At 33.5% G+C, this 27,292-nt stretch overlaps 3 protein-coding genes across 3 annotated transcripts; all 3 read left to right on the forward strand.

Annotated features, from left to right (window-relative positions):
• On the forward strand, nucleotides 1-6,187 carry LOC122589413 (2,3-bisphosphoglycerate-dependent phosphoglycerate mutase 1-like). The gene is made up of 8 exons (XM_043761707.1): nucleotides 1-181; nucleotides 923-1,182; nucleotides 1,510-1,733; nucleotides 1,989-2,107; nucleotides 2,240-2,396; nucleotides 2,512-2,613; nucleotides 2,695-2,814; nucleotides 5,861-6,187. Exons 2-8 carry the CDS (start codon nucleotides 924-926, stop codon nucleotides 5,921-5,923), a joined length of 1,044 nt encoding a protein of 347 aa, XP_043617642.1. The 5' UTR covers nucleotides 1-181; nucleotide 923; the 3' UTR covers nucleotides 5,924-6,187.
• Nucleotides 6,188-11,052: 4,865 nt separating this feature from the next.
• LOC122589268 lies at nucleotides 11,053-19,690 on the forward strand. Its single transcript, XM_043761536.1, has 10 exons — nucleotides 11,053-11,150; nucleotides 11,986-12,268; nucleotides 13,842-13,950; nucleotides 15,389-15,461; nucleotides 15,538-15,639; nucleotides 15,724-15,865; nucleotides 16,596-16,725; nucleotides 18,294-18,336; nucleotides 18,426-18,530; nucleotides 18,621-19,690. Exons 2-10 carry the CDS (start codon nucleotides 11,991-11,993, stop codon nucleotides 19,178-19,180), a joined length of 1,542 nt encoding a protein of 513 aa, XP_043617471.1. The 5' UTR covers nucleotides 11,053-11,150; nucleotides 11,986-11,990; the 3' UTR covers nucleotides 19,181-19,690.
• A 4,568-nt stretch (nucleotides 19,691-24,258) lies between these two features.
• On the forward strand, nucleotides 24,259-26,604 carry LOC122588986 (protein ROLLING AND ERECT LEAF 2-like). The gene is made up of 5 exons (XM_043761211.1): nucleotides 24,259-25,078; nucleotides 25,199-25,267; nucleotides 25,363-25,562; nucleotides 25,652-25,875; nucleotides 25,939-26,604. Exons 1-5 carry the CDS (start codon nucleotides 24,286-24,288, stop codon nucleotides 26,579-26,581), a joined length of 1,929 nt encoding a protein of 642 aa, XP_043617146.1. The 5' UTR covers nucleotides 24,259-24,285; the 3' UTR covers nucleotides 26,582-26,604.
• The last annotated feature ends 688 nt before the right edge of the window (nucleotides 26,605-27,292 follow it).

The raw sequence follows: 27,292 nt of genomic DNA on the forward strand, positions 1-27,292 counted from the left end.
ACAGAAAAGGCCGGAAAAAAGGTCAAATTTTGTGAGTTTTAGCAAATCTTTGACTTGTGGGAAAGTATACGATGATCCATTGAGGCGGACTGTACCTTTCGATACACACACACACACACACATATATCAACAGATTTTTGAAATCATTTTTTTTTTCATGATCCTGCGTCTATATCTAAAGGTAAGTATATCTTGTCCTTTTCATGTATAACTAGTTACATTACATTCTCAGTTTGTTGCCAACATCATAGTATAATTTTCCATGATACTGGAAATACTAGGAAGCCTAGTTTGGTAGATTGCCAAAATGATTATATAATTTTATTTAGAAACCAGTTATTATATATATAAAAAAATCAATGGTTATTCCTAGAGCCAAGATGTAGACAGTTTTACCTCGCTCAAAGGTAAAGTTAGAAATAGTGCTTCTAGAGGACCTCTGGTCATTTTGCCGGGAGTGGGGATATGAGGAGCTGGGATGTAGACGGTCTTACCCTACCCAAAGGTAGAAAGACCTTTTCCAGAGGACCTCCGGGCATTTTGACAAAAGCGAAGAAGATCGAACGCTTGACCTGTATATACAAAGACAAAAGGATTTTCTAATGATCTGGCCCTGCTTGTTTTTTATAAAGTTACTAAATTATGTTAAATAGATAAAGTGTTTTTCCGCTATATCCCTCTTAAAAGAAGTTTACCTTTTTATGTTTTGGTAAACCGTAAACCATGGTAACTTTTCAAATCGGCTCATTTCTAAGTTTTGTGTATCTCCAACATAACCAAAAACAACGGTCGGTGATCTAGATATGACGAGATATGATTTAGGTTAAAACTCACGATGGTGATTTAGATATGGCGAGATATGATTTAGATATTTGTTATAGTAATAGTAATTTATTGACTCAGTTATCTGGTGTATGATCAGAATGGCTTTGACTGCTTGTAAACAAGCAACTGGGACCAGCTGGGTACAAAGTAATGTTGGCGATTTTGGCTCTAGAACAGCATTAAAGAAGCATCATTTGGGTTTACTATTCAAGCATGAAGGATTCGATAAAGTATCACTACGAAAAATAGCCTGGCCTGTGCAAATATGTACCACCCAAAGCTCTCGATTTGATTCTACCCTTTGTGATTCAATCACAACCTCCATGCCTACCAAGGATTCTGAATTACTATCGGCAAGTGAGTGACAACCTAGAATCAGAGCCAAACACTTTTGTTTCTTTAGATTTATTCACCTTGCTTTGCCAGAAGCTAATAGGTCTGGTAAAGGTGACAAAATGGATGGTTTATGTGGTTTAATTCGCCTGATATACCTTTTCTTTTTGTTATATATATATATATATATATATTTCTTGCATATTATTAGTATGTCAAATATGATTACAAAATTATTATAATTTAGTCTTATGATTATGTTTTTTAACCAACCCTACGATGCATTCTTTGTGTTTTCTTGACCTACTGAAATGATTTTCTTCAATTTGTCATATGTATTCTGTAAGACAGATGAATCAACTCTGATCATAGTTCGACATGGAGAATCAATGTGGAATGAAAAGAATCTGTTTACTGGTTGCGTTGATGTGCCGTTAACAAGAAAAGGTGTTGAAGAAGCAATAGAAGCTGGCAAAAGAATTAGTACAATCCCGTTCGACATTGTGTACACATCAGCATTGGTTCGTTCTCAAATGACAGCTATGCTTGCCCTCACACAACACTGCTGCCAGAAGGTATTTTTTTTCTATTCTTAATAAAGTTTGCTAAAGCTCTTAATTTAAAACAGATACAGCAAAAAAGAAGCCTTTGATGCGACATTAGGATCCCGGTTTAGACTGGAGGGCTTAGAAAAGTACTCTTTATAAGCACCATACCTTCTATTATATTTGCATACCCCTTTCTGTAACATATATATTGGATACTAGTTTTAACCTGTTATAAGATATAGCTGTTGTGATCTTTGACATAAAATGCAATTGGACTTGCAGGTTCCTATATTTATTCATAATGAAAACGAAGAAGCAAAAATTTGGAACCGAATCTACAGTGAAGACACCAAAAATCAGTCCATTCCAGTTATTAAAGCATGGCAATTAAATGAGAGAATGTAATCTAGTGTGTCTTTTTATCTTTCCCTTTTCCTTTCTATCTGATTACAAAACATCGTATTTTTTTTAGGGTCGGCAGCACTATTATTTCTGTTTTGTTTTGTTTACGATATTTTTCTTTTTTCTGTCAGGTATGGTGATCTACAAGGGCTTAACAAGCAAGAAACTGCTGAAGTATTTGGTAAAGAGCAAGTTTACAAATGGCGTAGAAGTTATGAAGTACGGCCTCCCAATGGGGAAAGCTTGGAAATGTGCTTAGGAAGAGCTGTTACGTACTTTAAAGACAATGTAAGATGATTCATTTGTTGTGTATTTTTAACTGGTTGTGCACATCACAACTTTACTACTTTGATGTCATGCTTTAAAAATTAGAACTGCCATGTTTAATAGAAAGGTTTTACAGATTGAACCTCAACTAATGGCTGGAAAGCATGTGATGGTTGTTGCTCATGCAAATTCCCTGAGGTCTATTATTATGTATCTTGATAATCTAACTCCTCAAGAGGTAACGAATCTGTCTTTGCAGTGAGGGCATGCCTTCCACAACTTTGTAATTTATTTTGATTGTGTTATTTCTTGCTAAAAGGTTATCAACTTAGAGCTTTCTACCGGTGTGCCAATGTTGTACATCTATAAGGATGGAAAGTTCATCAGGAGGGGCAGTCCTCCAGGACCCAAGGAGGCTGGCGTTTATGCTTATACTTCGGTATCAACTCTGAACTTTTTCTATCATAATATTATTACATTGGATATGACTTTAATTGCACTAAATATCTGTCTCTACTTATTTTTTTACTGGCTGGTAACAGTATGTTTACTGATTGTATAGTTGTTATTTGTTAACAAGTATGCACATCATTAGTGAAGGCTAGAATAAACACAGTGCAGTGTTTTACAACTAGATGAGAATATAAAACTAGCATACGGTAAACAGTTGTATCAAATATTAGAATGCACAAGCATTTATAAATATATATGCCTCGTGTTTCCTGAACTTTAGCGACTTCACTGGAATGATATTTATGCCTTCTAGTTCTTTCTTGTGCCAGTCGTTGATTTGGTATACAAGACTCAACATGTTTCCAATAAGTGATGTATGATTATGATTTTATTATTACTATGACTTCTACTAACGTTATTTTTATTGTGGATATTGTTGATGCTACTTAGTTTGCTATTTATTCTCGTGTGATCTACTGTAATGAATGGGGTTAACTATTAAGAACGGATCTATAGTCAAGGTCAGTGTAAATAGTATGTTGGAAAAATTTAATACGTAAGTTGAGTGTTCATATCGGTGGGCAAGAAAAACTTAAGGGGTTTATATGCGCTCAACTTAGAACTATATCACATAGGTATTGAAGAGGAATGGGGGAAGCTCTAATTGTGTACGAAGCATCCGTGCATTTGTGTCACGTGAGGTTGACAGAGATACGGGAGTCCCATTTGTATGCCAAAAACATTGCTATCCACATTTAAGGTAATGGGTCTAACCAGGGTAACCCCTTTTACCCACATTTAAGATAACAGCATCTTAGCCAAAAAGGTAGTTGGCTATTCCACTTGATGGGCTCACAACTCCAGTGCATCCTTCTTAATGTATTCATTATCTTACGAATACATTTCTATTTTGGAGTACTAAGTGCAGAGGGTTGAGGGATACATAACTATCTAATTTTGGATAGACTCTGTAGGTGGTGACATACAAATTTAAACAATGACTATTTCTCGGGGCGGTGATTAGAAATTGCATTTTCAGATCAAATTTTGAAGATCAGTAACACACTCATCTGCCTTACTCTTCATCATAACTCATAATGTTAGTGACCATAAGTCCACAACTGATAGCGCAGAATACCTGAGCTTTGTGGTGTCAAAATGAGTGGGTTAACTCTAGGACGGTTTTAGGAAGGCATACATTACTCTATTTAAGCATAACTTGTTGATTAATAATTGAGTATATGAGATGAATTTCGGACCCTTTTGCCAGCGCTTTTAGTTTTTTACTTGCTAAGACATGGTACAGAACTACAGATGACCATTTCTGCAAGGATGGGATTCTCAAGTTTCTCCAACTTGACCACTCAAGTTGTTTCAACTTGAGAGGATCTTAATCCTTTCTGCACATGATATTCACATGTACACCATATGCCATTTATGTGTTTTGCTTGCTAAGTTGTCTAATTGACCTGTCCAACATCCTGCAACTAAACTATCTAAGTGACACTGATCTTAATTGATCTTGGATAATTATTTATTACGCTAACTTGGTAGTATGAAGTGTCTTGATTTAAGAATGCAATGGAAATTGCCAAACATCAAACGTGATATTTGAATGTAGACCTGCTCTCCGTTTCTTAGCATGCTTGTTAGTGTATATTGTTTAGGGTGTTTCCCATGGTATATCAGTGCATATCCTTATTTTCGTATTTAAACAATATGTGCATTCATCGACCCTTTTTATTAGGCTGCTTTCATGCATTTGTGTGCTTAGGAATAACTTTATTGTATGCATTTTCATTCTGTACAAATAAAGTTGGTTCTTGCCAAAGACTCGACCACGGTTGAATAACGATCTTATAAGGACAACTTGTTTTTTGCTACACTAGAATGCATACTCTCATTGGTTATTGCATATTCAACTCTACTCAAATTGGTTTTCTGTCTGGTGGAATCTTGGTATAAGTACCAGGGTTATTGATATAGTTGCTATCAGATGATAACCTATGAAAAGCGAGCCTTTAGGCCCTAAAGCGCACTGGCCCAAAGGCTGGGATGTTTTCGTATCTATATCAGACCCAATAAACAAGCCCACTAAGGCACATGGCTATGCATCCAAGCTCAGGCCCATTTAAGGCCTATCTGCTATCTAGTAGAGTAAAAGTTTTGTGCTTACTAATGGACGAATAAATAATTGCTTTAACAATTCTAAATTGGTTTATAGTCTAAAATAACAACTTACTTTTTCAAATGTCCCTCCAAGGTCATTGTACGAATCTCTTCCCTTTTAATCCATTAAAACACACGAATGTGTTACACTTTCACCATCCTAGCACCGAATTTCTGTGATATATGAAGTGAAGGTTGCAAGTCTTGAATGACGGTCTTTGGCTACAGATGTGTGGTCCCAAATACGATAATATGAGATCATTGATTTCTTCAATATTTATTGCAGGTCCCTTGAGACGTGTAGGTCCCTTAAAAATGTGCACCTCGTTGGAAATTGTGCAAATCAGCTCTTATGTTGGGAAAGTCAAGGCCTAACTTCGTCTTAATACACATTTTCCGACAAGAAAGCCATTATAGGGGACCTACACATATCAAGGGACGTGCAATAAGAATTAGAGGAATCGACGACTGCATATATCAAACTTGGGACCTATATTGCGCGAATCCGATTGTAGGATGGTGAAACTGGGACACATATGTAAGTTTTAAATTAAATTAAATAAAATTGTTCAATGAACAATTGAAAAGGTACATTGTTATTTTAGACCATAAATATTAGTGTATTAGCTATTTGAATGTTATGACTCGATTTGGGTTCTTCACAATGTTGCATATTTTTTAAGTTTTTTTTCCTCGATATCATCCGCTTTGCATATGTAACGCTCGCAGGAGCTTTTGTTCTTTGGGCTTTTCACCAACACTGGGGATAAGTAAAAGCTTGATCATATCATTGTTGTATTTAGGGTTAAATATTACTATGCTTTATGGCTAATAACTAATATGATTCGTTTTTGTATCTTCAGAATTTGGCACTTTATAAGGAAAAGTACGATGAGATGCTGCAAGGAACCGTTAGAAAAAGATGAGTTTGGATGTTTTTATCTTAATTTGTTCTTCTATCTTTTAAAACCATATAGATTGATTCACTGTCATCGAGTAACATGAACTCCAAAATCATATGTATATCTGGGCATTTAAACTAATTAGAATGTGTGTTGGGAGTTTGTACACTCCCGTAAATGTAGGTTTTAAAATACCTGACCAAAGGGGATGCTATATAGTTTCTGGGAGGGAAGAAACATGTCACATAAAATTTTACAGACCACAGCGAAGGCAGTTTGTGTAATAAAGGAACTAGTATAGTGCCAATGTAATGCGGTGGTGGTAAGAAAAAATATGTGGTGTTTTATGATAGCTGAGAAGATAACATAATTTGTTTAATGGTAAATATTATAGGAAAATGATAATGACAGCCCACTAACAACATATTATATGCTTAAAAACTTGTACATTATATATTAAAAACCGCCACCTGATTTTTTTAACAAACAAGGTACAAATTTTAATACACCCAATTAGTTTTTACTGACAACCCTAAGGGTTGTCACTAACAAAACCCTAATATTATATACCCCCTCCTTAAATATAAAAATAACATATTTATCCAACATATATAGTCAATTTAAGCTTATAGCTCTCACATTTACCCATCATGAGTCCATCCAAACAAGTTGGGAACTTTTATCTTTCGATAGAAAAGACCCAAGTTTTATTTCATTTTAGTGTCTACATATTGGATTCGAATTATATCTTGCTAACACTTGTACATGCAATATCATGTCTCATATTATTTGCGAGATACATAACGGCATCATTTCCTATAGAAATTTGTTGTAGACGATTTGTCAAGAATTTTTATGGATTCCTTCAACTATATTTAAAGGAATTTTTGTCAGTAACTTTCATGCTCGTCGAAAATATGCTAGAAGATATAGTTTCCAACTGGAATTTTCCCTATATCAAAATTCTATCGAAAATCTTCTTTTTTTTTTTTTATTTCTGAACGCCTGGGTCAATTTCTTAATAACATATAACACCATGAGCCTATACAAATACATACTGAAAAGACTACATCCACATAACAGAACAGCAGTATCTCTATAACATTTTTTAAAAAGGGTTGATTTGGAACATAACAAAATAATGATCAATTGACAAAAAACAAAAAATCTCATTATAAAGCAACATAATTCTTGGATAATGGTACATACGTTAATGGAGAGAAAGAAATACAAGAGTTCATAACACAGCCCTGCACCAATTAGTAGGGGAAGAGTTATTAATCTGTTGTGGTTTAACCCTAGTAAAATTAATAGGTGAAGCTTACTGTATTGAAGGGTGATGCCAATTTTAAATGAACTTTTGATTACGAGAAACTTTGCATCCTAGAGTGATAAAAAATTTTAAGCAGCTAACATGATAACCGTGCCTTAAGGCTACATGGAGCGCCTAGGGGACGGAATAGGTACCGGACCGGTACCGGGTGGCACACCGCGCCGACCCCCCGGTACCGGTAGGGTGGAGAGGGAAATGGGGAGCGTTGTGCCGGTTTTTGTGCCTATAGATTCGAACGTTACAGACTTAAAAAAAAAAAGGGTCCCACCCCCAACGGCTTCCTCTCTCTCTCTTTTCTTCTTCCTTTTCTTTCTTTCTGCTTCAGCCGTGTTCTTCCTTTCTTTCTTTCTTTCTCTTTTCTTTTTTTTCTTTCAATCTAAACAATCAAAAACCACAAAAATGAATAGAGAGAAGAAACAAAAAGAACCCGCATTCTCCAATCTACCAAAAAAACGCCGAAACCTGCTACCTCCAAACAATCGCGATGTTATGCCACCACCTCCTCCTTCGCAAAGAAACACCACCGAAAATTCGTATAAACAGTCCGTTGATGATTTCTTGACTGGAATGGATCCCTTGTTTTTTGAAACCAACTCGTCAAATGTCCACCAAATTAATACCGGGTTTACGCAATTCGCGAATGAAAGTCAACCCGGATTTATGCAATTCACGGGTAGTTCATCATCCCAACACTACGAACAGGTTCAAGAAGAAGAAGAGGAGGAGGTCGAGGAGGAAGAAGAAGAAGCAATACCCGAGACCCAAGTCTCGGTTAAAGGTAAAAGAGAGTGTCGAAATTGGGGGAAGGATGAAGAGGCGTGTTTGGCAAAAGCTTGGTTAAATGTTTTCGAGGATCCATACGTCGGAAACATCCAAACGGCGGGATCGTTTTGGAAGAAGGTGACGTTTCAGATGGAAGCATACTTGAAACGTGATTCGGGACGTACCCCGGAAATGTGTCAGTCGAAATGGAAGGATTTGAAGCATAAGGTGTCGGGTTTTTGTGGTATCTACAATGTTAAGAAAAATAAGATGTTGAGTAGCCAAAATGACGAGGATGTGTTTAAGGCGGTCGTGTCATTGTATATGCGGAAATACAATAACAAGTCGGGTTTCCGCATGTAGAGACGTGGCAAGTTTGGAGGAATGGGCCAAAATGGTCGGAGGTTCTTACTTTGGACGGGATTTGTGAGGAGTCGGGTAGCAAAAGGGCAAGAACGGAAGGGTCAAATGTCAATGTACGTTCATCCGGGGAGGCATCAGTCCATATTGACTTGAATGAGGACCAGTTGGAGCAAGAAGAGGAGGGTGGGAACCACATGGATGCACCAGTACATGCTGCTAGACCCGTGCCGCCCTGCCATAAATCTAAAGGTAAGCAGGCTGCTACTTCCGACTCCATTACATCTGAGGAGTTCTTGAAGATGGTCGCAAAGTTGAAATGCGACAATGAGGATAGAAAACAAGTTCGGGAGGAGAAGATGCAGATGCAGAAGGCGAGGTTATATGGCAGCGTAGCAGGCTAGGAAGAAACGGGGGGAGGAGATGACACGGATGGTCCAGAGTCAGCAGCGACAGAACGAAATGGACTTCGTGATCAGGCCACACGATCACCTCAGTGGGCCGATGTTGGAGATGGTTTTGGCGCAGAAACGCGCCCTTTGTGAGCAGTACGGATGGTCGGCACCTTAGTTGTATGTTTTACTTGTTTTTGTGTGTTTGAATAAGATTATGTGTTTTATTTGTGTTTTTAAGTTGTATTTTTAAATTATTAAATAAAATATTTTAGTTATTATTTTAAATAAAAAAAGTAGAAATTAAATTAAATAGAAAAAGGGTGAGGAGGGGAGGGGAGGGGTGGTGAGGCAATCCTAGCATTAGGGGAGGGGAGGGGAAGCAAAAATCGGAGAGGGGAGGGGAGGAGTGACGAGGCGCTCCCCCCACCCTTAATAGCTTTTTGCATAACTAAAATGTAAGTGTAAGAGGTATGTTACTTATTTCGCATAACTAAGATTTAAAAAATTCAACATGAGGTTGAAATCAAATAAGGATACACTATATAAATAAGTTGTTATGTACCTAACTTTAAGTATAGAACTCATTACATCTTGATATATTTAATTCATAAAAAATAAGGACCAATCAATTATTTATCATACATTAAATATTAAAAAACATTAGTGTTTAATAAGTTTCGTACCTAAACTTGTACACATAATAGTTACACATTCACTTTTCCATATATAAAAATGTTAATTTAGTATAGTATCAATCAATTAGAACAATTATACTTATCAAGTAAATTAAATTAATCAATTTTGATTTAGTCCTCTATATATATATATATACTATATTATATATATATATATATATATATATTATAAAGCAAAAAGTCTATGTCTAACATTTTAAGTTTTAATATTTACTTTCCCAAAATGCCCCTTCTATTATTTATATATTTACCAAATACCATTTCTCTCTCCTCAAATTTCAAACAATCATCTTTTTTCTTTCTCATCCATAAATCATTTATTCCTCCAATTAATTCAAAATTTTTTATCTCACAAACCGTATATCGATAAATTATAAAAATTATATATATGTTCTTAAAATTTCATACTCTTTCATTAGAGATGTCATTCGATATACTTTCAACGAATTTTTAAATCTGATGGCGGAACCCGTATGGTTAAGGCATTTGGCTATCATACTTTATGACCTATCACCCCCACCATCTCACCGCCGCAACACGCGGATACTCACTCTCGTAAACTTTTAATGATCCAATACGAAAGTTAAAAAAATACATCAAGTGAATCATACACAAGTATTAAAATTAGTAAGTATGGAAAAAGTTCAGCATTTAAATATTTAACGAATCATGAGAACCATTAAATTATGATTTAATAACTTGATATGTTAATATGTATATGTAAATAAGTCATTCACATATGAACCGATCAAATTATACTTATTATTACATATGTTTATATATGAAATGAACCTTTGAATATTCTCATTAGTTAGATATTAAACCCATAACTTATTCTTAGAGGTGGATATGGCGGTTTGGCAAAAGGCTTTTGGAACTGTTAGAAGTTCAAAAGTCTCCAGTTTAAGAATAAATCCTTTTCAAATTATATCTTGCTTGAATATGCATTTGAGATTAAAAATTTTTAGACGTAAAAAACTACTAAAATCTTGAAAAAGTCTTTAAAATAAAAAGTTTGTGTAAAAAAGATTGAAATAAAAACTCCATATCCTAGTTCAATTTTCAAACTCCAAATCCAAGCCACAATTTCAAACTTTTGTGTCAATTACACCAAACATTATCTTTAAACTCTTAAAATATACTCCTTCATCTATTTACATAATTTATCTATTTAACTATAATACATACACTATCTTCAACATTGATTACTCACATTACTAGTCACCATCTTCGTCACCTAATCAACGTGGATGCTATGTTTATTTATAATTTATTACTCGTATTATTTTTAAAATTTGGAAAATGATAAAGACAACCCTTAGGGCTGTCACTAACAACATATTACATATTTAAAAACTTGTACATTATATATCAAAAACCGCCCCCTGATTTTTCTAACAACAAGGTACTAATTTTAATACACCCAATTAGTTTTTATTGACAACCGCTGTTACTAATAAAACCCTTAAAATTTTTAGGCCTTTTTAATTATTAAGTTTGAACGGCTCTTTTTAGTTATCAATTTCATTTCGCTCCCGCTTTCTATTAATCCAAAATTAAAATAACCCGCCCAGTTTTTCCCAAATTAAATAAAACCCATTACTTTTCAAAAAATAAAAAAATAAAACCCTTTCCTCTCATAAACCACGTCTAGCAGACCACATATCTGTCGGTCCCGGGAGTTAGCCAGCCGTCCGTACGTTTAGGTATGATAAACAATTATGCGGGCTTTTTATTTTTATAAACAAAATTGTATCTTTATTTGCTCTGTAAGGTATGATCTGAGAGTTAATTAATAATGTTATATCATCGATGATTACCATTGTGTCTAATAGACTAATATCATATCCATATTTGTTCAAGCTGTGAAAGTTGTTAGACAATATCTAAAACATGACTGTTCTATTTTGAGATAAATCTACATTTTTTTTTATTTTATGGCAGTTTTTTGTTGACCTAAAAATGGTTTGGCTTCATGAATAAATATTATCACGGATCTGAGTGACCCAAAATCATTTTGCATCATATAGTGAGTTGATGATCTTGAATCCAGAAAAACCGTATATATAGGGGTGGGCATAAATAGAACCTAAGTAAATTTGCTAAAGCCAAGTAGGATCAAAACTATAAATATCACACAACTAATTATAAACTTGTAAATGAAACGTATTTTTTTAGCTTGTTACTCATTGCTTTTATACATGTTTCTAAAAATAAAAATACTTCTATCTTTATTGTTTGTTTTTTAGTTCAGCTAAACATAAAAGAGAAAAGTAAAATAACTTTTTCCTGAATCCTAAATCATTGGTTGTCCGGCAAAAGCATAGTAGAATAAAAATAAGGGCATAGATGTGTGTCATTGAATTTATTAGCTTTTTTAATCCTGATGAGGGCATATAAAAATTCAGCCGAGGGCATTAGGAATTGCACATTTGCATATACCTTCAAATTTCATCGTGATTTATGAATGTAGGCGTGTGACCTTTTTACCTTTTGGTATTGTCATTTAGATTAAATAAACGTATTTATTCTGATCAACAGAAATTATGGTGGGCCTTCAGCAAACACCAATCCCATCGGATGATAGTTTAACTACTTCAAGCTTTGGCGGACTTTCATCAAAAGCATCTTTGCAGGCGAAGCTTAGTAATTATTCTGATCTGAAATGGGCCGGGTCTGACAAAACTATATGCAATCCGATGCTTTTACCTTACGATGTACATGTCGGGCACCCGCCTATGAGCCAATTGACATTAAAGGACTGTGTTATTGGTGCTGGAGATGTTTCCACAGCTGTACAAACTTCAGCTATATCTCGATTAAGGTTTGACCTTACGTCTGTTTTCAGTATACTGACTAGTTGTGGAGAGATGGATGGGTTAGGAAAGGGTCAAAATGGGCTATTAACTTATTAAGAAATAGGTCTTGGCTGGCACACCCAATCATCTATAATTTTCTTATAAATTTATAGTTTATATGCTTACTTGTAATAGCAATGCACTTCAAATACCACAAAAACCAACTTAAATCCATTTTTCTTACCAAATCATCACAAGTTTGCAATCACTAAACCATAAGGAAAATATATTGCTGCTATCAGTAAAAGCATGAAAGCATTATGCTCTCTATGTTAATATAAAACATGTAACTTAAACAAAAACCAAGTTGCTGGTTTGTGCAGTTAACATTTGCATAGTATATATAAATAATTTACTTGATGATATGAGGTACAAATCCTACCTTAAATAAATGGTGTAGATGGAAAAGAAATATAAGGAGCAATGCGGCTGAGGAAAGAAGAGGCAAAAGGGTTTTTGATGGTTTCCTTAAAGGAAGAAATAATAAACAAAATCACACCTAAAGTCCAGCCGATTTGGAGCCGTATCCAAGCTAACTCCCAGCCGATCTTCAGCTAAGATGGAGCCGAATGCCAGCCGATTCCCATCCCCCCAGTCGAGTCCGAGCCAACTCCTAGCCGACTCCTTGGCAGATCCTTATCCTTATCCTTATCCTTATTGGTTGAGAACCTCCCTTACCTTGCCTTTGGGAAAGACTCTCCTCAACCCTTGGGAACTCCCTTGCCAAGCCTCACGCATAAAGTCTTTACATCCTATTACCAAGGGAACAAGGATTGGTCGATATTCATTTTCTCTAAGGATATGGACAGAATATAAAAAGTATATCATCGCAATCTTGAAATGTTCTATTCCTCGTATTGACATTTTGGATTCAGGGGCCAGGCCCATATCTGACGAGGCCCAAAATACGAGATGCCCTAATCGTCATCCTATAAATACCCCCATGATTGGATGTCAGATTAATTCAACATCATTCAATACAATTCATAATCATTCGTCACATTTACACTCATTCAATATAGTACATCAATCATCATCAAAATCATATACTTTTATTATCCTCCAAAGATCGATACATCTCCTTGGGAAAACCATTATTCACCTTAGATTCACGAAGAATTTATTAGGTTTGCACTACGTAGTAGGAGATTATAATGGTTTTCGTGGTTAAATCTCATTTGTGATTGAGCTTGATATTTCATGCTCAAACATTACTCTATACCTGAAATTCTAAAGTTTGTTATATTTACTAAAAAGAATGATTTGGAGCAATAGGGATTTAGTGGGTCAACCTAATGTAAAATGTTATGGCATTTTTTTTAGCGATAGACCAGTTGACCCGTTTTGGACCTGTTGTGTATGCTGTTTTAGGTAAACAAATCGGAAAGGTTAAAGAGGTTCAATTCACATCGTTTGCTCCATTTAGGACAAAGTTCCCACTTTCTACTACTGTGTGTGTGTATATATATATATGTATATATCTAAAGGTTAAACTCAATGTTTTGTTCTCACTAGTTACCACCTGTTCTCTCATCATAGGCCTCAAAGCGTTTCTGCAGCTGCATCGAATAATTGCATAAAATGTGAAAGTATAGACAATCAGAACGAGACTACAAAAGAAAGGAAATGTTTAGAAGCAACAGCCCAAGTAAGTGTGACTGCACCTGTGCTAGATCCTTCTTATCAAATATTTTTTTTAAAAATAAACTTACTTGTCTAATATAAGATTATGAATATTTACTGTATTGTTCATCACCTTCTGCCAATATGCGTGAAGCTATATAGCTTTCTATGTAATACACTAATACATACGTCACCTGGAAGTCTGGGACCATTTATGTCATGAATATACCTGATTGACATTAAAATGGAACAAAAGTCATGGCAAACTGGTCAGAAACTAGTTAGGTACTTAGGTTGTGGATTAAAATGGTATTTTTGGTACACATTGTTAGTTATTTATAATTAGTTAGTAAGTTTATGCTATGCATCTAATTTTCTAAATTTTCATATTATGAAATGCATCTAATTTTCTAAGTAAATCTGTTTTTGCTAAAAATGTCTATGTAAATCAAATTAGGTAAATTTGGCCGTCATTGATCTATACTTCTATACTACTATATAAAAATTATACCCCCATGTTGAAAAGTTAACATTTTTGGGACATGCGAAATTACCATTTTACCCTTAATGAATTAATTTATACAATCATTATATTATCTTTTAAAGGATATCAACTACTCTTTTAAATCAATATCTTTATATCAAATACACACACCACTTAACGTATTTGTCGCCACCAACGGTCGCCGTCACCGTCACCATCCATCAATGCCACCACATTATTGTCACTGTCATCGCCGCCGCATTGCGTGGGTACCATGCTCGTAATTATAGATCTAAATGAACGTAAAAAATAGTGTTAATTAAATAAATATTCTTAGAAAGTATGTTGCTTTTTTATGACATTACCCCCCTTTTATTTTGAAACCATTATTTAACGAGAACAGTCTAAGCAAACTATACTAATAGTTTGTTGCATCCATTAGAAATACTCTTAAAGCGACTTTCGACTTGCTTGACCCATTTAATGGTTTCCTTTATATTTTAATTTTTTATTTGACAGTAAAAGATTAAGAAAGACCCAAGACTTGTTTGTAAGTATATTGGTCAAATACCGCCTCAAACAAAACCAGACCAGTTTTAATATTTCTCTCATTCTCTGAAGTTTCTACTTTCTACTATGCCTCTAAAGGTCAATAATACATATAACACAAGTATACATGGTGATATCTATTACAAGAAGTCAATTTTTTTACGTTAGTTGACCTTGCCTGTCTTAGTTATAAACAAAAGCAATAATAGTTAATTGTTTCTGACTTCTCGTGTCTCTCTACAATACCAATCTGCATTTATTATAATGGTCTTATGCTCTATGTAAAATTAGTAGTATCTTCAAGGTCTCATGGAGTAATGGATCTTTCTGAGTTTTCATTCAAAATGAGATTTAGTTTGCCTTCTTTTTATTGTTGTTTAACTTGAAACTCTTTTATTATAATGATCTACTGCCTGATACATGTAAGTAGCGTCCTACGAGGATTGAAGATCGGGAAAATGTATTAGACAATGTCATCAAACCTGATGTAGACATAAAACAAGGTATGTGTGATATTCACAGTACTTGGTTCTTCTCGTGATACACTTCAAGCTTTTAATGCGTGTTTCATTAAAGCAGAAGAATGCAACAATTACAATAGTGATTATTATGCACAAAGAAAGACAAAGAAAACGATAAACGCTGCTAATGGTGATGTCCATGATGTTGATATACAAAATGGTATGCATAATATATAGAATGACTATCATTATATTCTGATCCAAAATCCAATTAGACATTTATAACTGATCCAAAGTCGGGCAGGTCTCATAGGAAACCCAATGCTTTTACCTTACGATGCACACCTCAGACACCTGCCTATGAGCCGATGGACATTAAAAGACAGTGTTATTGGTACTGGAGATGTTTACCCAGCTGTACAAAGTTCAGCTATATCTCGATTAAGGTCTGACCTTAAATTTCTTTTCATTATACTTACTAATGCTGACTAAATTAGATACAGGTCAAAATGGGCCTTTAAGATAGGGTCAGTTAGGTCTTAGTGGGGTTGATGCAGTCATTTTCTGTATTCCTTTAGTTTTTGTATGGAGATAGATACATATATCAGACGTTTAGCGATAATAGCAGTGTACTTCGAAAACTACAAAAAATCAACTTACTACTAGTATCAATTTCTTACAAATCATCACAACCATAAATGAATTCTGGTGCTTGTATAAGTAAAAATATGAAAGCGTATTTTTGCCAATTTCCAAAGTACATTAAAACATCAACATAAAACAAAATGTTTTGTGCAATTAACCTTCCATAACAAAATCAATTTATTAATCCATAAATCAAATGTAATCTTTGTTATATAATGAGTTATGATGATGTAACGGGCCAACAAAATTATTATGATGATTATGTTTTTTTTTAATCACATCATCATGAATTCAAAGAAGGTCAGGAAAAGTTTTAGTGGGTCACCCTAACTCAATTCGACATGTTAAATTCCTAAGCAGTTTTTAGTGTTAAAACTTTTTGGATCCATTGGATATGTTTTTCTGCGCAAACTATTTGACAAAATAAATAGGCCCAAGTTGACATAGTTCTGTCCATTTGGGATAAAGTGTTCATTTTCTATTGCTAAATATGTATGTTCAAGGTTAAACTTAATGTTTTGTTCTTCCTAGTTATCAGCGGTTCTCTGATCATGCGATGAATAATTGCACAAAATATGAAAGCATACACAAACAGAGCGAGACTACAAAAGAAAGAAAAAGTCTAGAAGCAACAGTCCAAGTTGCCGTGACTGTACCTATGGTAAATCCTCTACAATCATATTTACCCCTTATATGTCTAATATATAGTTTTTATACGAGTTTTTACTGTTTCAATAATCATCTTCTGCAACGATTTGCATAAAGCTTATAGCTTCTTGGGGTGTTAGGTAGGAGGGTATCATAGAGAATAGAAATGTAATAGAGAATGAAATTATTGAGTAAGAGAATAAACATTTGGAAAGATAATAGCTTATGTCGTTTGGTACAAGAGAAATACACAATTTTAATTAATAATTAAAATTAATACATATTAGAAAAAAATGCGCTTTTTCATTCTCTACTATATATAGAGAATGGAGAAAATGGGAATCATTCCCACTTCTCCATTTGCATTTGCATTTTTTGGTGCAACCAAACAAGGGAAGTCTTTTTTATTCTCTTTCTCCCCTTTCCATTCCATCGTATCAAAATCCCCTTAACATATAGTAACCCTTGGACCATGTGTACTGCTTGTTCTTGATTAACATAAAAGTTAGAAGTGGCAAATGGACCCGAGTTGGGTTAGGTTATTGATCAAAAAGGTGTATTTGGTTAAATAAACTTTCTACGTATATAACCAATTATAGAGGTTTCTTCTATAGTTTAGTTTTTTATTCACCCATTAGAGTTTAAACGAACTATTAATAAGTAAATTGGTCGAATATACCGCCTCAAATAGATATCAGTTCACTTTTAATATGACCGGGCTACCCTAATAATCATTGAATTTAGTTAGATTGATCGAATATACTGCCTCAAATAGATATCAGTTCACTTTTAATATGATCAGGCTACCCTAATAAACATTGGATTTATTTTCTTGAGAGGCATCAATGTTTTCTCTAAGTTTCTTACGTGCCTTTAAATAAAACAGATACCTGGTATACATGATGACATTTAAATAAAAATGCTTCAGATGACCTTGTCTAGCTTATTCTTTAACAAAGCATCACTAACCAAATATTACTTTTACATCGGTGGCTTTTACTATTTCGGTAACAGAGCTTGCCCCCTGGTAAATTTTATCAAATTTTATATATAATCAATAGTATACACTTTACATGTGATGATGAGACTCCCACTCATATAATGTAATAGTAAGAGAATATTGAGGATCCTCATTGACTCTTTAACAATCAAGAAAACAATGCAAGGAACCAAAATTATAATCAAAAAAACGTAAGAGAAGCTAAATGTTAAAAATTTACTTGAGTCTTGAGCAATTCGTTGAATATTGGTCGTTAAAAGCACAGATAAAAAGGTCCTACATGGAAGCTGTAGCCTCAGGTCACTGGATTCAAATTGTAGAGTGCTATCCACTACACCATAGAATTAAGCATTTACTTGTGTTGACAATACCAATATACGATTTAATAATGTCTGAATGTCTCATGATGTTTATAAATCGTTTAGATATTCTATGGTCACCTAGAATTGGGGAATTTTCTGAAAGTGCATTCTAGATGAGATTGATATTTCCTTCTTTTCATTATCTTTTGAGTTTACATTCTGCTGTGTAATCAACTACTCACTGACTTCCTAGTATGTGTTTTACAATTTGCAATGAAGACCTTAGGTGATGACACGATAGTTGATGTGGATATAGAAAAAGGTATGTCTAATATATATAGAATTATTTTGTTTTTCTTGTGGTTTACTTAAAACTCCTAATGCATATTTCTCGAAAAAATATTGTTGCAGAAAAACGAAAAAGATACCATCGTGAATATTATGCACGACGAAAGAAGAGGAAAATGAGCAATGTTGCTAATGATGATGTCTCCCATGATATAGATAAAAACAAAGGTATCTGTAATATTTAAAATGTATATCATGACATATTTGATATCTATGTTTTTGTATCGTACTAACTTACAAAATATATTTCATAATAAGATTTTGCTGTAGAAAGACGAAAAGAGTATAATAAAGAATATTATGCACGACAGAAGAAATTAAGAGAAGTAAATGCTAAAGGAAATACTGAATCATGGCAATATCCAAGAATAAACAATTCATTACATTCTGCAAAGAAATGTGCAATGAGGGCAGTGACCTTAATTACAAATAAGACAACATCGAGTGATATGGGCGAATTTAATACTCAAGAAACTCATGTAAGGGCAGATAAAGCTGCTCAAAATACATCATGTTATTCGGCTGAACTCAATACTGAAGAACCTCATGTAAGGGCGAACGAAGATGCTCAAAAAGTATTGTGTGATATGGGTCAACTCAATACCAAAGAAACCCAGGCAAGTGCATCAGACAATGCTTCTCAAAGGAGGAAAGTTTACAATAGAGCTTATTATCTACGAAATAAGGAGAACAAAATTAGAGCAGGTGTTAACAAACCGGAAGGTTGTCAAACATTGAGTAGTACTGCAACGACCATTACGGTGTTGAATATTACTGGTAAAGAAAGAGTGACCCAAGTAATGTTTGGACTTGACTGACTCGTGAAAACTTGAATGCCAAAGTTAGGTTGACCAACATTAGAAGGGCATGTTTGGCTTAGCTTATTTTTTTGAGCTTATACTTTCTAGCAAAAAAGCTTATTTTGGCTGAGCTATATGTCCTTTGCAAAAAAGAATTCGGCTAATGCAATTATTGCTAAGCTGGTTCTCGCCGCAATAACTTATTTTCTATGGCAAGAACGAAACACAAGACTTTTTCAACCGAAGAAGAGATCAGTTCAACAATTAGTTGAAGTTATTGATGCTATGGTGCATTTAAAACTGCTTTCTTTTCGTTTCAAGATCACAGGAAGCATCAGAACTATTTTGGATACTTGGAAGCTGCCTTGCATAGTCTTGTGATTGTTCATGACATTGTTCATGTCATCCTTTGTAGTATGACAGTGGCATGTCGTTGCTGACATAGGTTGTTGCCTTATGCTTGTTTTGTACTAAGTTGCATTGACATTTAACTTCATTTTATGGTATACACAATCTAACAAGGGCATATAACATCCTCTTAACCAAAATATAAAAAAAAAAAATCTCTGTAAAAGCTGTATATCTTTGGTTTTTGAAAATTAAGCTATTTGGATAAAAGACAATCTTATAAGTAGGCTCTTACTAAACCCTCTGAATAAGCTAAGCCAAACAAATTCTAAGCTATGGTCTGCTTTGGATTATTTTAATTACTAACCAAATCATCAGTCGAGTGACCGGAAGCTCTATTTTTCGTACTCTAGAGTCTAGATCTAGTTTGAAAGGTTACATATTATATAGTTTTACGCTTCTTGAATCTTGATGACGGCAGTCACGATTTTGCATTTTCCTACTTTAATTACTTATGATTATGAAAATATAAGTAAACATTCTATCTTAAATATGTCATTTATGTTAATCCATCATTAGATGGAGTGGTACCCGTTACCAATGCAGCTTGGGCACATATGTGAAGTAGGGCAGAGACACGGGTTCAATCCTTGGGGATGCCCAAATCATGTGGGTATTAAGTGAAAGTATTTTACCGGCGTCATAACCCTTTAAGGTAGAATGATGGGGATCAAATGTGGTTCCGGAGGTAGGGTGTCCTCCTTTACTTTTTTTTTTTCTTTCTTTCAATGTCTCACTTCCCTGATTGAGTATTGTAATGTTGTGTACTTGTGTGTCGTTATTTTAACTATATCAGGTTAACTTTTGTTATCATTCCCAGGACATCTCGCTCTCCCTGCGATATCAACAACACACAATATTACTACGAGCATCATTTGTTAATCATATTTAATTATTTTTCTTAGTCCTAGCTTTTTACTTATATCTTTCACCATGATTGAATAATTGATAAAATATCACTCAACTTTTTATGGATGGTGTTAGCTTTATTTTTAGTTGCATGTCATAGTTCTTATTCTTAGGATTTTGATGTATGAATATATGTATCTACAGTAGCCACTCAGTACATATAAGACAAACAATGATACGTAGCTATATAACTATTACTCGTATTTAATAGACATTTGTTGAAACTGACTAACAAACAACAATATGTGTTACTTCTTAGCAACAGGTTTCAGACAAAAAGCATTATTATCACATATTAACTTAAGTTGGTCTAAAATAATAGGTCAACAAACAACGTGTTTATTTTAATCTTCAGCGATTGATGTAAAACATGAATCACACAAAACAAATAGCATAAATCTTGAGTAAGGATAAATGTTTTGTATAGAGTTCAAGATTTACTCTCCGGCGACAAGAAAGGAAAGTTATGTGCATCGGCCTGACCTCAAAACTTTTCATTTAAAATGCATTACAAGATGAAAAAAAATATCATATCATCAATTCATCATATTAAATGAACAAGGAATATATATAAACTAGCATTATACCCGGCAAATAGCCAGGGATAACAAACATATTTATAAAAAGGTAAAATATAATGCTGAAATAGACCAATCTATAAAGATCATGTCAGTTGATATAATTTTTAATTTGTTCACCCAATAGAAAATAAAAAACAATGCTAAAATAGAAAAATATATATATATATATCAACTCAACAATAGATATTTAAAATGTAAAATATAAAATAAAGTTATTGTTATTAAATATAAACCAATACATAAAATGTTATTTATTAACAAAAATAATAATAATAATATTTATGGGCCTAATTTTAACCCTACGTGCTTTAAAGTTTAAACTCTAATCCTCATATGGGCCTTACTTTAAGTACTTAAACCCAAGATTTTAATTACAACCAAGAAAACAAAAAAAAAATGGATTGTTGGAAGACGCAATCTTATAAATAAAGAAAAACAACTAAACCAATCCTCCTAAATTTATACATCTCCTCCTCTATTAGAGGAGTAGTTCAGCTGATGTCACAAAATAGGAGCTGTCAAATAGATAGATAGGTCACGTTAATTTTTGAGGTTATTGGATGATGAAATTGATGTGTATTTGAAGGTGTTTGAACTATGTCAAAAAGTTACTTTTCGTATTTTTGAAAGAATATGGTGGGCCTTTTGACCAGAATATGGGAGAGAGAGGTAGGGTCTAGCCAATTTTCTTTATTTTCTTTCTCTGCATCTTGTGTATAAAAATTAGGCGGTTGTTTTGAAATTTGAATTTGAGGGTTATTCCACTTTTCACACTATCATATTTTTTTTCTTTCTCAAAAATAACACACACTTCCTACTATTTTCTCATTTGGATTATGTTTCTTCTTCTATATGCCGTTCAAAAAAAAACCCCGAAGGAAAGACGATTGATTGGTTTATTTTTGTTTGGTAGTATTCAGAAAAGTTATAAAAAGGGGAAGAATGTGTTTTTCAGTAAGCTGAAAAAGGTATAAAGATTACTCATCCATAAGTGTTCTTATTTTCTGAACTTTATTTTATTCTAATTATAGGCAGTTTATTTGTGACTTTTGGAGTGGTTTTTTGTTTTAAAAGAGGTTGTGATTATTACAATTTTTTAGTTCGCCTCCATATTTGTGATTTAGGTGATTACTAATATAAAGAAATATAATTTATGGTGATGCATATAAAGTGTTTGATGAAATGTCTAAAAGAAATTTGTAAAATTTTTTTATACAAAATTTTATGTCTTACAAATTGCAGGGGTGCTGTAAAATTTGTGGGTCAGGCTGAAGCCCTTGACTTGGCTTCTGAGTTCGAGTTCAATATGATTAGTGTTTTCGGTTTATTCATCGTATGAGAAAAATTGCAATTTTATTGGAACATTTGATGCCGGTTGAAATTGGTCACAATTTGTGATGATTTGGTTTGTACATATCCATACAATTCGATTGTTTCTTCGATTCATGAATTCCATTGAGCCTTCAATTCATTTTTTATTCCCTTCTCTATTTTATCTTCTTTTATCGATGTTTATGTATTTTTTTTTTTTTTTTGCAGATCAATTATTTACAAAGTATTGATAGATGATGATGATAACCCCAAGGTATTTTTTTTTATTAATAATATTATGGATTTTAAGTGAATTTTTCGCCTACGGTGTCGTCAAATTTGCTTCTAATGAAATTAGCTACTAAAAGATCAAGTTCATTTGGGTATGATGGACCAAGTTATCGACCATAACATTAATACCAAATGGTTTAATTGGTGGCTAAAATTTGAATATATTTATATGAGTATGATGATAGCATTTACAACCCCTTTCTTAAATTACCCTACAAAAATAAAATAAATAAGTTGAAATATTTCTAAAATCCTAAAAAACCTCACCAACAAATTTAACTCAAAAGTAAAATAAAAATTAAAGAAAAAACCTCACCAACAAACTTAATTCAAAAGTAAAAATAAAAAATTGAATAAAAATTAAAAAATACTACTATAATCAAGACAATATAATACTATAAAGCTACAGAAACATTTATAGTTTATCTTATAACTAAACACATGATTCACAACAATAATGAAAGAATGGGGGGTTTTTGGTAAGTAGACTCACCCACTTGACACACATTGCTTATACCACTAGCTAGTCACAACCTTATAGTTATCATAACTAAAGTCGTAAATGTATAACAATACCAAAATACATTAAGGAACATATAGTTAACTGGACATGAGATTAATCATATAATGACACTAAGTGTTTGACATAACAAATACTTAAAAAAGTCAACGGGGTCAAAACATACCGGTGTTACATTGTGTATAATTCAAGAAATAATTAAAATTAGCTAAACTTTTTTTACTACATATCAGTATATCACATTGAATTAGTTAAGTGTTTTTGAAAGCGTTGTATTTATATTACACGAGCATTTAAAATGCATGCGACAAATGTAAATTTGAAAATTGGTTTATGTAATGCCGCAACGGTTACAAACCATTTGTACTAAGAAATATTATCTCTGTTTAATATAGCTAAAGATTCATATATATATATATATATTTTAATTTGTTCTAATTCTTATATAAAGAGAGCGACCATTCATGAAACATAATCAATCCCTACATTGTAATATAACTAGTTTATATATATACAAAGAAAAAAAAACTCAAATTAATTAATTATTGCAAATAACATGTCATAAAGTCATCACTTTTAATCCTTATAATCCTTTATGATACACTTTGTTACTAAAAGCACCATCTTTTACCTTACAACAAAGGTGACAAGCACACCACTAATCCCCTTTGTAGAAAAATAGAATCAAACCAACAACAAATTATGTTGTGTTCATGAGTCATCTTGTCAGATTCCTTCTCCTTTTTTTCATAACACCACCCACCACCTCTCCTCCCTTTCATAAAGTAAATCAAGATTCCCAGATATTCATCACACAATCTTACATTTCTCTTTTTAGCCTCTGCATTTGGACTATCTTTTCCTTCCAAAATCCCAACTCATTCTACCTTGTCACAAACTCTTTTTTTTTCATACCTTTTCTTTTATAAAAGAAAACAACTCATTTTGCAACTACATTATCACTCTATATGTTCTAAAACAACTCATTTTGCAACTACATTATAGCTATTTATGTCCTTTTTTGTTTAGTATTTGGTTATTCAACAAGAAATACAAGAAGCAAATAATCCACATATGCTAGAAAAATACTAAAATTTGAGTAAATGGGTATTTCAAATTCAAAAGTAGAGACATGTAAGCCTTTGGGTTTATGCAAAGAAAGGAAAAAGTTCATCAAACAAGCAATTGATTCAAGGTACAATTTAGCAGCTGCTCATGTTGTTTATATTCAATCCCTTCATAATATAGGAATTGCCTTAAGTAAATTCGCAGAAACCGAATTTTCTTTAGAACAATCACACCCACCACCACGAGTTAATAATGGCAATAGTTCTAAGTTAAGTTACATGAAATCAAATGGGGTTAGTTCTGTAACTGTTAATCTTAATCTTAATCCATCAGGTAGTAGTAGTTTTAGTAATAAAGTTAGTGTAGATGATGTAGAATCTTTGCAGCCACCACCACCACCACCACCGCGGTTTTCTTGGGATTATTTTGAGCCTAGTGATGGAAGTTTTAGACTAATGGGTCATAATAGGTTTCAAAATGGAAAGAATGTAGATGACGATTTAGGAGTGTTGGTTACGCCTCCTGAATCGCTAAGAAAGGATCAAAATGGGCATTTTGATGATAATGTAGTTGAGAGTGAAGTGAAGGAGTCTGATTTGGTATGCAAAAATGATCAAAGTGAAGAATGTGATAGTTTAAAGGATGGTTGTTTGACAGAGCAAGAAAGTGATGATCATCCTGTTGAGTTGATTGCTCATAGAACTAAAGATTTTCTTTCTAGTATTAAAGAAATTGAGAATCACTTCATTAGAGCTTCAAAATCAGGGTATGAAGTTTCGAGGATGCTTGAGGCTAATAAGATCCAAGTTAGCTATTCTGAAGCAAGAGGTATATATATCATGTTTCATTTCGATTTCATATGCTAGTTATAAGGGTTTTTTTTTTTTTTTTTTTTTTTTTTTTTCCGTTTGATCATTGTAAATGGCTTGGTTTAAATGTTTGATTTAGGTAGCTCAACGGGGTCTTCTTTATCTTTCTTAACTTGTTTTAGAGGAGAAAACGCGCTTGTTTTATATGGTAAGGTTTGACATTCGTGATTTTCGTTTGTTAGACCATGAATGCTTGTAAGAAAATACATACATTAAGCTTTATTGGTGTTTTACCATATGTAGAACCTCAACAAACAACAAAGGTCATTACATGGAAACGATCAACTTCTCTAAATTCATCGTTATCGAACCTTCAGAGCCCCCCAACAACCGATGATAAGGAAAATAATTTTATGGAAGAGTTTTGCATGATAGCAGGGAGCCATTCTTCAACTCTTGAAAGAGTATATGCTTGGGAAAGAAAGCTCTATGATGAAGTAAAGGTAAGCCTCCATTTGCTTTTATTTAACAATTCAAGTACAGATCAACTTTGACTTTGAGTTTGAACATTTTATGCTTTCGGGTTGTGCAGGCGAGTGAAAGTATTAGAAAGGAGTATGATAGAAAATGTGATGAACTAAGGCACCAATTCACAAAGGATATCAAACCTCATTTGATTGATAAAAATCGAGCCGTGGCTAAGGATTTGCATTCACGTTTGAAGGTTGCATTGCATACAGTTGATTCCATATCAAAACGGATTGAGAAAATGAGGGATGAAGAGTTACAACCGCAACTCTTGGAACTCATTCACGGGTAAGAGACACATTTTAAAAAACTGCTAAAATTTTGGTTATAACTTGTGATTAAACAATGCAGATTAATCAGGATGTGGAAGTCGATACTTGAATGTCACCGTACACAACACATAACCATCTCATTAGCTTATGATTCAAAGACTTCAAAAAACCAAAAATATGGCAGTGAAACCAAGAACCAGATTATGTCTGAGCTGCAGCATGAAACAGAACGCTTCGGATCAAGTTTTTCAGACTTGGTCAAATGCTACAATTCATACATTGATTCAATCAACAGTTGGCTCCAAAACTGCATCGTTCTACCAAAGGAACGAGTCAGGGGCAGAAGAGTCTTTTCTCCTAGACGGGCCGTGGCCCCACCTATCTTCGTTATAAGTCGTGATTGGTCAAATGGGCTTAAACTTCTTCCTTCTCAAAAACTAAGTGATGCCATCAAAGACTTTTCATGTCAAATTCGTCGCCTTTATAATGAAGAATTTCAGAACAAGGAGATAAGTTTGATTAATAGGGAGGAGATGAACAATGGTGAAGTTATCGGGTCGAGTTTGAGCAAGATGCATTCCTGTTTGACCAAAGTTCTTGATCGTTTGACCGAGTTTTCTGAAAGTTCATTGATGATGTATGAAGATATTAAAGTGAAATGTGAGACTGCTGAAAATGTGTACTCAAACTATAAGCCACCAAACAGAGCTTTTAGCATATGAAAATATGAAATCTTCTAGGTTTATGTTTTAGTTCATGGTCATATATATAGCTTGTTTTTCTTAGGATATGATTATATAAACATTTAGTTATGACCTTTAGGACCCATTTGACCATCTTGATGATAGGTTTGTTCGAATTTTACCATGTATAATATATCTTTAATTATACTGGAAGGTTGAATGAATCGTTTAAAACAAATGATGTAAAGAGATGTATAAATGATAAGGTTTTTAATTTAGGAAAATGATTAATCAACCTAACTCATATGCCTAAAAATCAACTTAAAACCCTAAAAATTTAACATGTGGATTTCACTAATTCTCTTTCCTTATCTTGCCCCCTGGTTTTTCACATGTCATCATCTTATTATTAGGCTTATCTTTAGGCACACCAATTAAGTTAATTTATCATTATCTATTAATTTATTATATGTGCTGAAACACACACTTTTTTGTTTTATCATTATTTAATCACATTGTGAATTTGGACGTGAAAGTATATCATGGTGGATTGGTGGTAGTGCCGGTTCTCGCATCATTTTCTCATAAACAATCTATTTTTTGTTCATTTTATTGGTTAAAGTTTTGTTTAATTGCATGGAAATTCTATATATCTTTTTATTTGTCTTTTTCGGACTATAGGACTTTTTCCCCCTACATGTTACTATACTTCTTTCTTTTTATGTCTACGCAATCGTACTTTTCAAATGT

The sequence above is a fragment of the Erigeron canadensis genome, chromosome 2, assembly GCF_010389155.1.
Source record: "Erigeron canadensis isolate Cc75 chromosome 2, C_canadensis_v1, whole genome shotgun sequence".
Taxonomy (NCBI): domain Eukaryota; kingdom Viridiplantae; phylum Streptophyta; class Magnoliopsida; order Asterales; family Asteraceae; genus Erigeron; species Erigeron canadensis.